We start from the raw sequence: 12180 nt of genomic DNA, 5'->3' as shown, positions 1-12180 counted from the left end.
AAGGCAAAGAAACTGAAACATAAACTGCAAGGCAGAGAAAACGGGAATAAATAATAACAACCACAACAAGGATAATAAATGTCCAGGGAATGCTTTACTTACTACTGCAACAGCATTGGAAGACAAGAGCTCTTGGGGGGACATGGCAGTGAAGTATGCAATATTAGTGAACGTGTACACAAAGGTCACCAATGGGATGGAGATGAATATGGCACGAGGTAGATTCCTAGTAAAAATAAAATAAAGAGGAGGGAATGGTAAGCGTCGGCGTGCACGTGCGGCAAAGCCTTGGAGGGATGTGGGAAGCCACCTTAAGCCACTCAGGCCACGGGGCCACGTGGCCCGGGAGTCTCAACACGGCTGGCCACGAGGGCTCTCCAGGGCTTCCGCAAAAGCTGTTCCGGCTGCACCTGAAGATGCGTCGGCTGGCAAGGCAGGTGTGTTGCCTGCAAGCCATGGCCCTTCTCCATTGGACTAAGCTGCCTTAGGCAGCCATCAACGCTTTGGTCTGCCTAGAGCAAGACAGACTAATTAAATGAATCAATTAATTACATTTCTATCCAGCTTTTTTCCAGCAAGGAAACTGGGGCGGCTTGCACCATCCTCTGTCTCTTCTCCATTTATCCTTCCAACAACCTTGTCAGGTAGGTCAGGTCAAGAGTCAGTGTCTTGGCTCTACAACACATTTCCCCCCCTGAGATTTGTATTTTTCTGCCTTTTGGTATATCGTGTTAATGAATCATCTAGTGGCGCTGTGATATAACTGCAGGATAGTGAATGTGTGATGTCTCGCTGGTGTTTGCTGTGGTTTGGAATGTAATACCAGAGTGTCTTCGTGCTAAATGCTCCTGTGAAAATGGCTGGCGAGCACAAGACGGGTTTGTCGTGAAAAGGTCCAGCAAAGTCTCCTGCGTGAGGGAAGACGAGCGCGGAGTGCGCCAGATCAGAGCTGGGTCTCTCGAGTTCCAGGCCAGCCCCAAGCCCTGGCTGGCAGGGGGCGCCACTTCACCGGAGGGGCTTGTGACTGGGCCTTGGACCTTCCTCATGGCTGACCCAGGCATGCGGGGAGTTGTGGGACCCCTTCTGGTCTAAATGTGCACACACAAATTAAACGAATCAGTGTTTTGGTGAGCTGCTGGGAAGCAGGTTGGAGGGCTCTAGGGTCTCTTCTCATGTTCCATTCTGCACATCTTTCTTTTTGCTCATTTTACATCTGTTTAGGGACATATGCAAAATACAGTCACACCTGCAGACAGAAGGCATGCTCTTGTCCTTCCCTCATATGTATATCTCTATCCATTTTTACAATCTGTATAGAACCAAAGGAATCGAATATCAGGTTTTTCCTCTTTCTTTCTTTCTTTCTTTCTTTCTTTCTTTCTTTCTTTCTTTCTTAGGACTTATAAGTATTTAATGGACACAGGCAAAAAAGAGCTTTATAAAAGGGAGGGGGAAATGGACTCTTTTAAAAGACACAACAAAAAACAAGAATGGAGTAATCTGCAAATTAAATATATAAATGCAGAGTAGATGAATACAACATATTCTCATGCCCAGTAAACTGAAAAAAAATGCTAGCTGGTATAAAAACACACACACTCATAATGCCAGGAACAGGGGGAGATGTAGAAAACTCTACAGCATGAACCTGGCATTAATACCACGAGAAAAAGGGATCTGGCTCTGGAATCCGTCTAGAGATGGACCACAATACAAATGCTGTGAAGCACACACACAGCCCTCTTCAAAGGCCTGAAAAACAGGAGCATTTCTAGTCTAGTCCTATCAATTGATCAGGCTCGGTATAGAAAAGTGCTGAGTTCTTGCTTAGAAGTTAGGGTGCTGTCAGGTGACTTTGGTACTAGGTCAGCCTTGCCCCATCACCCTCTCCCAGTTCAGTTCTTTCCACAAACCCATTTCTCAACACAGCATATCAGAAGCATGTAGGAAGCAACCCACTTTGAGCCAAGGGGGGCAAAACTGGGGACAAATACTTGCCTGCGAGGATCAACTAATTCTTCTGTTACATAATTTAGGAAATTCCACCCACTGAATGCAAAGGAACCTTGGAGGAAGGCTAAGGCCAGATGCCCCACGGACGGCGTCATCCAGAAGTTGAAGGCATTGCTTGGTAGCAGTTCGTCATAGTTTCCTAAAAGCAGAGCATAAATTGATTCAGCTGAGTGTCCATGCGTGGCGCCGATGGAGGAGCACAGCGAACAACAGAGACACGAGGGAATTGCCCCAAGGAAAGGCAGGGATCTTGTAAATTGTTTAATTTCTATACCGCTCAGCAACTGAAGCTCTCTGGGCAGTTTTGGCTCCCCAGACAGGGAGCCTCTGGAGAGGGCTGGTTCCTCTCACAGAACTGCAGGTCCCAACTTTGCTTAGGGAGAGGGAATGGTTGCTAAGTTCTGCTCTAAGCAGGCTGCCAGTGTTTTATCTCGTGCAGTGTTCTGCTGCGAAAAGGACCGAGGGGTTAGAGCAGCTCCCCCAGGTGGGAAGGCTGCAACAGCTGGGGCAGTTCAGCTCAGAAAAAGGGCCAGGAGGGGGAGATATGGTGGATGTACTTCACATGGTGTGGAGAAAGTGGTGCGGGACACTTGTTTCTTCCCGCAATAGTAGAACCCAGAGTCATCCCATGAAGTGGATTGGTAGGAGATTTAGGACAGGAAAAGGGAAGGACTTCACATACCACATAGTTGAACTACGGAACTCTCCATGTCATTCTGCAAGGTGAAATGATGGCACCAGTTCTGATGGATTTAAAAGGGGATTGGACAAATTCAAGGGGGATAAGGCTACCAAAAGCTATTAGTCCTGATAGCTATATGCTACCTCCAGGGTATACCAGTTGCTGGGTTACAGGGGTAGGAAGGTGCTACCCCTTGTGGATTTCCTCCTGCAGCTGGTCGGCTCACTAGTTGGACAGGCATGGCTTTTCCTAAGTTATTAGCCGCTGGACCTCCAGATGTTATTGGACTGCAACTTCCATTAGCCCTAGCCAGCATAGCCAATGGTGAGGGATCATGGGAGCTGAAATCCAACATCTGGAAGGTTGAATGTTCTCCATCCTGACCTACTGGATTGAAGCATATTAGAAATGTGTTCAAATCAGAAAACAGTATGTTGGGTGAGCTGTATTTGCTAAAATTGATACAATTCCACCTGGAATTTAGGGGTTTTGGACAAATACCTTTGAAGATCTGTATGAAACCCACAATAATAATCAGGCCCAAGGCCAAGAGCTTTCCTCCTGTGAATATATCCTGGATGCGTGTGGCCCATCGGACGCTAGAGCTGTTCACCCAGGTCAATAGTGCTGAAGAGCAGAAAACACAGTTCAGTACAAAAACTCCGCTTATGCCATAGGTAATAGTTAAAATCAAAACTTTAGTGGTTTTCTTGTACACAACTTCGGGAACCTTTCTAATTCAGTCTCGGACTTTTGGAAATGCAGAAAACACTCAAGTAGATCAAGTGGCCCGCACCTCCAGCACCTATTTTGTTAGCTTAAGATTTTTATTTTATTTTGGTAGAGAAGGAAAGAGATGAAAGGTAAAGGCTGGAAAAAGAGGAGGTGGAGAAACCAATCAGGGCTCAATTGTATGCATGTGTAGACAGAAAAACTCCCACAACTCCCATTGCCCTGGCCTGGTGCTACTGGGAATCTCAGCACCTGTTTCCTCACTAAACAAGCATAGGATTTGTTTTGCTCCCAATCTGCTAGAGGTTCCAAGCAGAGTGCAAAGCATGAAACTAAACCAGGGCTTAGGGTTGTGCCTGAATGTAGCAACTGTCTCCATCATAAACCTTCAAACCGTAGTTTGGCAAACCAGAGAGGGAAGAACAAGAAAACACAGTGCATCTTTAAAAAAAGAATAGGTGGCTTGCAGGTTTGGGGACAAAGGGGGTTCTGAGAATGGAAAGACTAAACACCATCAGTTTACTACGAAGACCTAGCACTTCATGTTTCCAACTGCTGTCTTAACATTAGCAATTTAGACCGGTTCATCGGTCTTGACTGCAGTGCTTTTCTGTGAGAGTCCTCAGCAGAAGGAGATGGCATCCTCTGCTCAGAAAGTACTGCAGCCTTGGCTGGCCCTGGGACATGGTGGCCACCTGGTCTCAGAGAAGGTCACCTCCCTGCCTGCCTGAGCTCCCCCAGAAGTACATCCATCTGATTGCTGCAACTACAGCAGCAGCGTTCAGTATCCCTGCTTGGCTCCTTTTTTAATACGTCCCCAGGATGCCGCCCCCACGGGGACCAGGTGCAGCGGGGAGGGGCAACAAGCGAGTGCGAGCAGAGGGCAAGCCCAGGGTGGCCCTGCGGCAAGTGGCCAATATGTGGGGGGTGACATTTTTCTTGGCTCATCTCAGACGTCAGCACGGCTTGAGCTAGCACTGGGTGCAGCCCCAGTGTTTGTTTGTTGGTGGAGAAGGTCATGCATAAATACTCACACAAACACACCATGGAGAGGACTCTGGAGGCATTGTAGGGGGGGATGCAGTTTGGAAACACTGGCTGGAGAACATAATTTGAAAAGGTCAGTGCAATGACAGCCAGGCTGGTGGGGTACATGATCAGCACTGCGCTCCATAGCAGCAAAAACCTGCAACCAAGAGAAACGAACAAAAGGGGATGATGAAACTCGGCAGCTCCGGACATCACTTGACCAAGACTGCCTTTGCAGAGGGACAGCTTTTCCACCAGGAAAACCAGTGAAAAAATCTGAGCACTACTCTCCCTCTTAAGGTTGTTTCATGTGTTTCTTCGAGCCTGACCGCATGCAGGAAGTCTCCATCGCACACAAGCGGCAGAAGCCAGGGAGAACACTTAGATTTCCCCCACAAAGAGGCTTGAACCCAGATGTAATCATGCTTAGAGCTGACCCAGTGAAGCAGACTGGACATATGCGTGACTCATTCAAATCCCATTGATTTCTGTAGGACTCCTCTTAAGTATGGTGAAGTTTGGAGGCCATCTAGAGTGGGATAGTATTGCTCTGGTGGACAATGTCATTGACCAATGCTGGTGTGACAGATGGGACTGGCACAGAGTTGCCATTTGGGAAATCATTCCTATCACTTTTCTCACATCCCGCCTCTCAGGAGCTCAAGTTAGTATCATTGGTAGAGTGCTACGCACATGCGAAGCACTTCACAATTCACAATACACTGTAGAATGACTGTATGGGTCGACAGAAGGGAAGCAGTGACGTAGGAAGCGTGGCTTCAGGCCCCTGGGTCATCCAGCCAGGACACTGACATGCCCTCCACACTGTGGGGTTCTTTTCCGCCTGCCCTGGGGATGCTGAGATGGAACGTGGGCTCTTCTGCACACAAAGCAAGGGCTCAGCTATTGAACAAAGGAAGTAACAAACAGCCCAGGAAGTAGCAAAGAGCCCTTTCCATTGTGTGTGCTTAGGCTTTGCTGTAGCCCAGGTTAAACGATGGGGGATAGGGACCAGGGGTGTGCGCCGGGACCTCGGTGGGAAAAGCAGTTCTGAGGAAGGATCTGAAGGGAGCAAGTCTGTTGGTGATGGGGCGGGGGGTAAACACAGTTCATTCCTGTCATGTCATCCTAGCAGCAGCCCTTTGAGGTGGGCTTGGATAACGCCAAGCAAGTGTCCCAAAACCTCTAAAAAATATTGCTTTGCAAACAAAATGGTGCTTTGTAACTGCTTTGGATGCCATTTAACCCCCTCTCTGGTTTTGGCAAATGGCCCCCAAGGGGGTGTGGCCTATGATGCAAAATCAGCCCTGAGACTTCCCAGAGTTGTTGATCTCTGGACTAACCAAAGTAATCTAATTACATTTTATGGTGGTTTAGTGAGGATTCGAACTCAGTTCACCCCAGTTCTATTCCGCATTTTGACCACTGCTGGCTTTTTTTACATGAGGATGCTAGTGCCTGTTAAGTGCAGACCTGCAATCCAAGCACTACACACAAAGCATTTCCTTTCCTGCTTTTCTGTGAAATAACCTCTAGGTGGCACTGTGGTATAGCAGAACAACACAAAGACACAAGTGGAAAAAGCATTTCCTCTGACATCTACAACTGAAAGCTGCACTTTCCCTGCTTTAAAAAGTTCACTGAAAGTTCTCTTTAGCACAGAACCAAAACTAGAAGGTCATGAGATCATCTAAAGAACATGTAATCAACCACAAGAAGGAAATAAACATTTGATAAATGCCTTGTGTAAAACCCCCCTAACTTGCACTTTAATTTTTATGCTATATCTACAGAATATCCCAGAATATTAAATATAAATAATCTAAGCTGTAGACTTTGCCATTCAGAAAATGGCTGTGTTCACATGATGTGGCAACCCATCATGGCTGACTGATAAGCCATGGTGGGTTGCTGGGTTGTGCTACCCTGGACTAATTCCTCCGGTGTGGCTTGTTTGAGCAGAAGAAGCCATGCACACAACCCATGGATTGCTGTTGGGATTGTTGTACCTGTCATGGGTTGTGCTGTTGTCCAAACTGGGGTGAACCACCCCACTGCAGGTGCTGGGAAATGATTTGCTTGTCCCCTGGTAAGAGCAGCAAAGCCCCTTGCCAGGGTTGCCAGTGTGAGCCAGGTCATGAGTGCTCAAGCACCCACTTCGCGGGGTTCGGCATGTTTTCCCCTGCACAGAGACAGGTGAATACACATTTCACGTCCTCATGAGAAAACCAGGGGCATGCAGCCAGACAGTTCGTGCTTTTCCATGCTGCTGAGCTCCCAGAGACTCAGGAACAAGCAGAAGCGTGAGGACACCTCATTGCTGCATCCATCTTCAATTTTTATTTTTTATTTTTTGACCGAGGGATGTTGAGGAAAGGAGGAAAGAAACCCGACTGCAGTTGTACAGCACTGCACAGTGGCACCTAGAGTTCATGTGTAGGAATATTTAGAAAGGCGGAGAAAGGAGAACGCATGTAGAGAAGCTGATCTTAAGTCTGCTAAGAATATAGAAGCAGAAGCCTCAACATCAGCAGGTTAAAATCCTCATGCAGAAAAAAGCTCTGTTACTGTAGTTGTGCTCCAATGCATTTGCTGGGCACCAGTTTGAGGATGATTTGGGTTCTGCTGCTTTGTTTGGAGAAACTTTCTGTTCCATGGAAGAAAACACAGAAAGGTCTAACTATAATTAAAAATCATTAGACAGACCCTTTCAGGTTGCAAAAACAGGTAGAGATTGCAAGGTTTGTGTGCGTGCGTGTGCATACATGTGTGTATCAACACCCCAGGAGTTCTTCAAGATTTAATATTCTTGAAGGGATTTGAAACCTAAGGAAAAAATTAGCTGCTCTCAGCTCAAAGCTGCTTATTATGAAACTTCCCTCCACCCCACCCTGGTTACTAATCTTCCTTCACGTACATTTTAGGTATGGTTAGGCTGGGCTTTGATGGCCGTTATAACTAGATGGCTTCATGAAAGAGCTGTTAAATATGCAGGATAATTAAGTTCTGGTTAGAACAAGATTCCTCAGGTCATTTTATGAACTAAAGATTACATGAAAGAGATTCTTGAAATGAAAAGATTTCTGTTTTAACACGTTGTTACTTTAGTTGATGCCCTCATGAGTGAATAACTGACTGCTTCTTCTTTAAAATTTGGGAGAAGCTTGCAATGTCGGTATTCATACATCAAGTCCCACACGCCACCTCCTCTCTGGTTTCTCATCCTCTGGATAAAGACATGCCAAAGAACAGAACTCTCTAGCAATCATGTTACGAAGAGTTCAGACTGAGTCTTTGAAGCATGTGACCTGGTTGGTCGTGGCAACATAAACACGTGAGAAGAGCGCTGCTGGATCAGACCAGGGATTTATCCAGCCCAGCTTTCTATCATTCACAGTAGTCTAAGTGCAGTTACTTCATACATTTGTATAAGGGCAGAAGGTCCGGTAGTTTTCTTAAAAATTTCTTTCCTAATCACAAAATTCTAAGAAGTGCAGATACCCAAGGATTAAGTATGACCTGGCTTGCCGTACTGCTTTGGGGAATGAGTCTCAGGGTAAACCCTTTTCGAGATGCAAAGCAAACAAAATTCTCTCTAGCTGTACTTCTCAGCAGACATGTATGTAGGATTGCACTGTTACTGTTCATGCATGTGCAGTGATATTTTATGTGTGCTTACCGAGAAGGTGTGTCTGTTCTGAATAGGAAGAGATGGATATCTGTCTAAAGACTTGGGGAAGGGCCATGTCAAAACCTGAAGAATCACAAATTGAAACAACTCAGCTAACAACATGTTAGCAATGCTTCCCCAAAAGGCAAAAAGGGGAGAATGATCTATTATGGGTGCCTAGCCCAAGGGCAAACGGTGCCTCTCCTGTGTTGCATTCAGCTATTTAAGAAACCAGGGTCTGTCTTCAGGTTCAGTAAATGTGGCTCTGTAAAGAAGAAGCAAGGCTAAACATGTTCCTAGGTGAATTATTGCTGGTTTGTGGGTGGTACGAAAGCCTCCTTAGGCCTAAACTTTTTTGAACAACATGGGAAGCTTTCTATTTTTTATGCATTTGTTTACAACTCTTGAGCTGGCCTCTTTCTTTGATGCACTACATATTGACTTTTTGGAGCTGCTTGGCTCTGAAAGTTATCAAGTGCTGCAGGTATAAAAAGCCCCTTTCCTTTAATTGACGTTGCCCTAATTAATCTCGCGTCATGCTCGTGATCTTGCCAAAAGATCTACCCAGCCTGCCTTAATGTGCCCTAAAGGGACAGGTTGGAACCTGCTACTTAACTTACTAGAAGAGATATGAAAACAACCCTATCTGTATGCAAAGGTTTCTCACTCAGTTACACAACACTGCATAAGCAATCTCAACAGTTCCTTCAGATATAAATCAAATTAATATGCTTTCCTTTAAAAACAAAATGTTGAGTTTGGAAGTTTCTGGCATCAAGAGCAATTGTTCAACCCCACCTCCCTTTGACAAGGAATAGGAATTGAGCAAACGAGGGATTTTTCTACCTGAGGAAGCTATTGTGTATTTGTGTCCTTGCTCACAGTTGCTTACAGGCACTTTAGAGCATGTTAAAATCTTCCAGTTTTGCTTCTGTTTTTTATCAAGTACTCACTCCCACTCCTTTTTTTAAGAAAAGAGGAAAAGAGCTATTAAATTGCAGCAGGGGAAAATGACACTTTCTCCTGGTACATTTGTGCTTTTCTGCTATAGCACAGCTCCACCTAGAGGTTGTGTAGCAGAAACGCAGGAAAAAGATTTCTTTGAGTTGAGCTCTGATCTCAATACTGTGGCAAAACTGAAGGTACATGCAGCAATAAACAGCACAATAAATAACTAGTGTAGAAAAGCCTTCCATGCTGTGTAGCCACAAAGTCTTGTATCTGAAATTATAGTTTGCTGGTGGAGCAGACACATGGCCCCTTGTTCAATCCCCTGGCATCTCCTGTTTCAGAGAAGGAAAGGGATCAGATAATTTTACTCTTCCAAGTAAGACCAAACCTGGACAGTGCTGACCTTGCAATGTGCACAGAGCAATATAGGTCTACCTTGCAGGGCTGCTGTAAGGGCTAATGAGGTACAGTGTATGTATACAGAGTTTCGACATTATTATATATTATACTGAAGCAAAACTTACCCAGCTAATCCACCAAAAATCTCGGTGACGTAGGAATAATCCCCACCTGATTTGGGAATTGTAACTCCTAATTCAGCGTAGCACAACGACCCGAGAGCTGCGATCCCGCCGCCAAGCACCCAGATTATGAGAGCGAGTCCCACCGACCCAGAGTGCTCTAGGACTCCTTTGGGCGAAATAAAGATGCCGGAGCCAATTATATTACCTGGAAGGAACACAAGTTGGAGGAGAAGCTAAATTAACATGCAAGCTAAATTAACACATGTTATGGTTTTTATTATGTTTTTATTGTGTTTTTATCTTGTGCTGTGAGCCGCCCAGTGGTGCTGTGGCACAATCGGGCAGCATACAAAAGTTTAAATAATAAATACATAATAAATGTTCTCCATCTGGGTCTACCAATTCATACTGTTCCGCATGAACATACCGTTGTATGCTGTGATTCTGACTTAAAGATTTCTGACATGAGGGATAGGAAAGTGCATGTGTGCGTGGATTTTTTGCATTTAGCAAGGGCACACTAACACCAGAGCAAGTCTGTACTCAAAGGTTTGTATTTGTGTAATTTTGGAAGTTAATCTTTCTTGTACTTGGGCCTCTGTTGTAAGCTGCCTAGAGAATCCTTATGGACTAGTGGGCAGCATATAAATTTAAAAATAAAATAAAATAAAATAAAGCCCCTTTCCACTTCTCAGAATAACTTTTGCTAAGTTGGAGTCATACTGCTGCTGTTCTTACTACTAGTAGTAGTACTAATAATTTGGGTAATTCCTTATAGTCATGTTCACCTGCACAATATCCACACAAGGGAGGTGCCTCCATTCACATTGACATGTGTACACATTTCAAAAGCCATTTTAGCGTAATAGCATATCTAGGCCAACCAAAACATGACGAACTCCAGATCTTGTCACTGGGCTCCATTCCTGGCAAGTGCCATGTGAATGTGGACTGGACTGTGTCAAGGACTGGAGTCCAGGGAGTCAAGCCCAGGGAATCTGGGGGATTCCCACCCCCAAAATAGATCCCTTAGACCTCTCTAATTACAATAATAGGAGTTTAGGGTTTTTTCCCCTTATTGTCAACATGGTGGCTACCTTTAAAAATGCAGATAAATAGTCTTACTGTTCCACCCTCCAATATGCCACCGATGAAAGGAGAGACATACCTGTGACACCTGGTTTTTATGCCAGGTATGTTCTCTAGCACCGGGCGTGAGGCAAGGAGGGTAAAGGGCCGGTGGCTGCGGAACTGGGAATGAATTTAGTGTTCAAGTGTTCGGTTCAGTGCTCAGGAAAAGCAGTGGTGCCCTCTTAGGAAGGGGGAAGGGGAAATGCATCAGCAAAATGGAGAGGGAAAGACTGCATGGATTTGCCTATGCTAATTTGTACATATAGAGGCAAACTGGGAAATAATTATTATAATCTAAATAGAAAAAGAAGGCATCTCTCCAGAGCGTGGAAGACTAGACTGCCACCAGGTGACTTGTCCACCTGGCAGTTCTTTCTGCTGTCCAGGGGCTGCCAGTGGTTGTTGGTGAAGGCATTTTGAAGGAAGGTTCTTTTGGAAGGCATTTTGTCTTTAAGCTGGATTTCTGTCACGCTGCTCTTCCAAGGGAGGACCCTTCAAGACACAAGACAGTTGACCGCCAGCCATCCAGAGGCCTGTTAGAAGGACACCCTGTGACACTTTCGGTGCTGCTTCCTGCAGCCCTTGTGGGAGCTCAACCCTGGGGAATGTCCAGCCTCTTGTAGGAAGAGGAGTGTTGTGGGAGACCCCAGTTGGGAATGGGCTTGGCTCACATTCTCTCCCTCCAGAGCGGTAGCCCGGGACTTCTTGACAGCCCGGGTTTATTACCTCTGAGAAGGCACAAAGGGAAATGCTGCAGTCTATTAATTTATGGTGACTCTTGCCTTGAATACTGGAGGCTAGGGCAGCACAGTCCTCGCTGATGCAGAAGCAAGAGGTGAAGGAAAATGGAGGCTTCTAGGAGGACAGGTCTGGCCAGGTAATGGCCACTGAAATATATGCTGGTACCTTTTAAGGGAAATTCTACAACAATTTGTTTCTGACAGTCCAGGCATGAAATAAAAGATACAGGCTGCAAGAAGGAGCCTTGACAAGAACCAGGTACGAGGTGCAGAAAGACACCGCAGGAAGAGACTTTTCTTGGATAACACAAGCTAAAATAAGGTGTTCTGAAATGATTAAGAACTTGAGTCTCGCAGCCGGATGGCTTTTTGGCATAGATTTGAGACCCGGACGGGGAGAGTCTAATTAATATTCAGAAGAACTTTCTCAAAGGAAGACAGTCACCCTGGGTGGAATGCTAAACTAGTCTGAGAAAACCTGACACTTCAGAGCCTGGAAGGAGAACAGCTCTGCGAATAGACTGGATTCTAAGCGACCAGAGGAGATGTGCCGGCAGGTTCCGCAACTTCCTTTCAGGCGTGATGGGTTACATAAGGCGACGCTCAGAGGTAGTGGGAAGATTCTGCAGGCCAAAATGGCAGTTTTTCATAAAGTGTCGTGATGCTCTATTTAAGCACCTTCTGCCACTGGTTACGTACACATTGCAG

General features: G+C 45.6%; 1 protein-coding gene across 1 annotated transcript in view; it reads right to left on the bottom strand.

Moving 5' to 3' along the window:
• The window catches only part of SLC7A10 (solute carrier family 7 member 10), a 49658-nt gene that overhangs the window by 8746 nt on the left and 28732 nt on the right, over window positions 1-12180 (bottom strand). The window contains exons 2-6 of the mRNA XM_044427876.1: window positions 9602-9806; window positions 4462-4613; window positions 3197-3322; window positions 1999-2152; window positions 103-226 (exon numbers count right to left, since the gene is read on the bottom strand). Coding sequence (XP_044283811.1) covers window positions 103-226; window positions 1999-2152; window positions 3197-3322; window positions 4462-4613; window positions 9602-9806 — 761 coding nt within the window. The remainder of the gene's footprint in view (window positions 1-102; window positions 227-1998; window positions 2153-3196; window positions 3323-4461; window positions 4614-9601; window positions 9807-12180) is intronic.

Source organism: Varanus komodoensis, unplaced genomic scaffold (genome assembly GCF_004798865.1).
Source record: "Varanus komodoensis strain SLA01 unplaced genomic scaffold, ASM479886v1 scaffold19, whole genome shotgun sequence".
NCBI classification, from domain to species: domain Eukaryota; kingdom Metazoa; phylum Chordata; class Lepidosauria; order Squamata; family Varanidae; genus Varanus; species Varanus komodoensis.
This window is presented reverse-complemented; position numbering and strand designations above follow the sequence as displayed.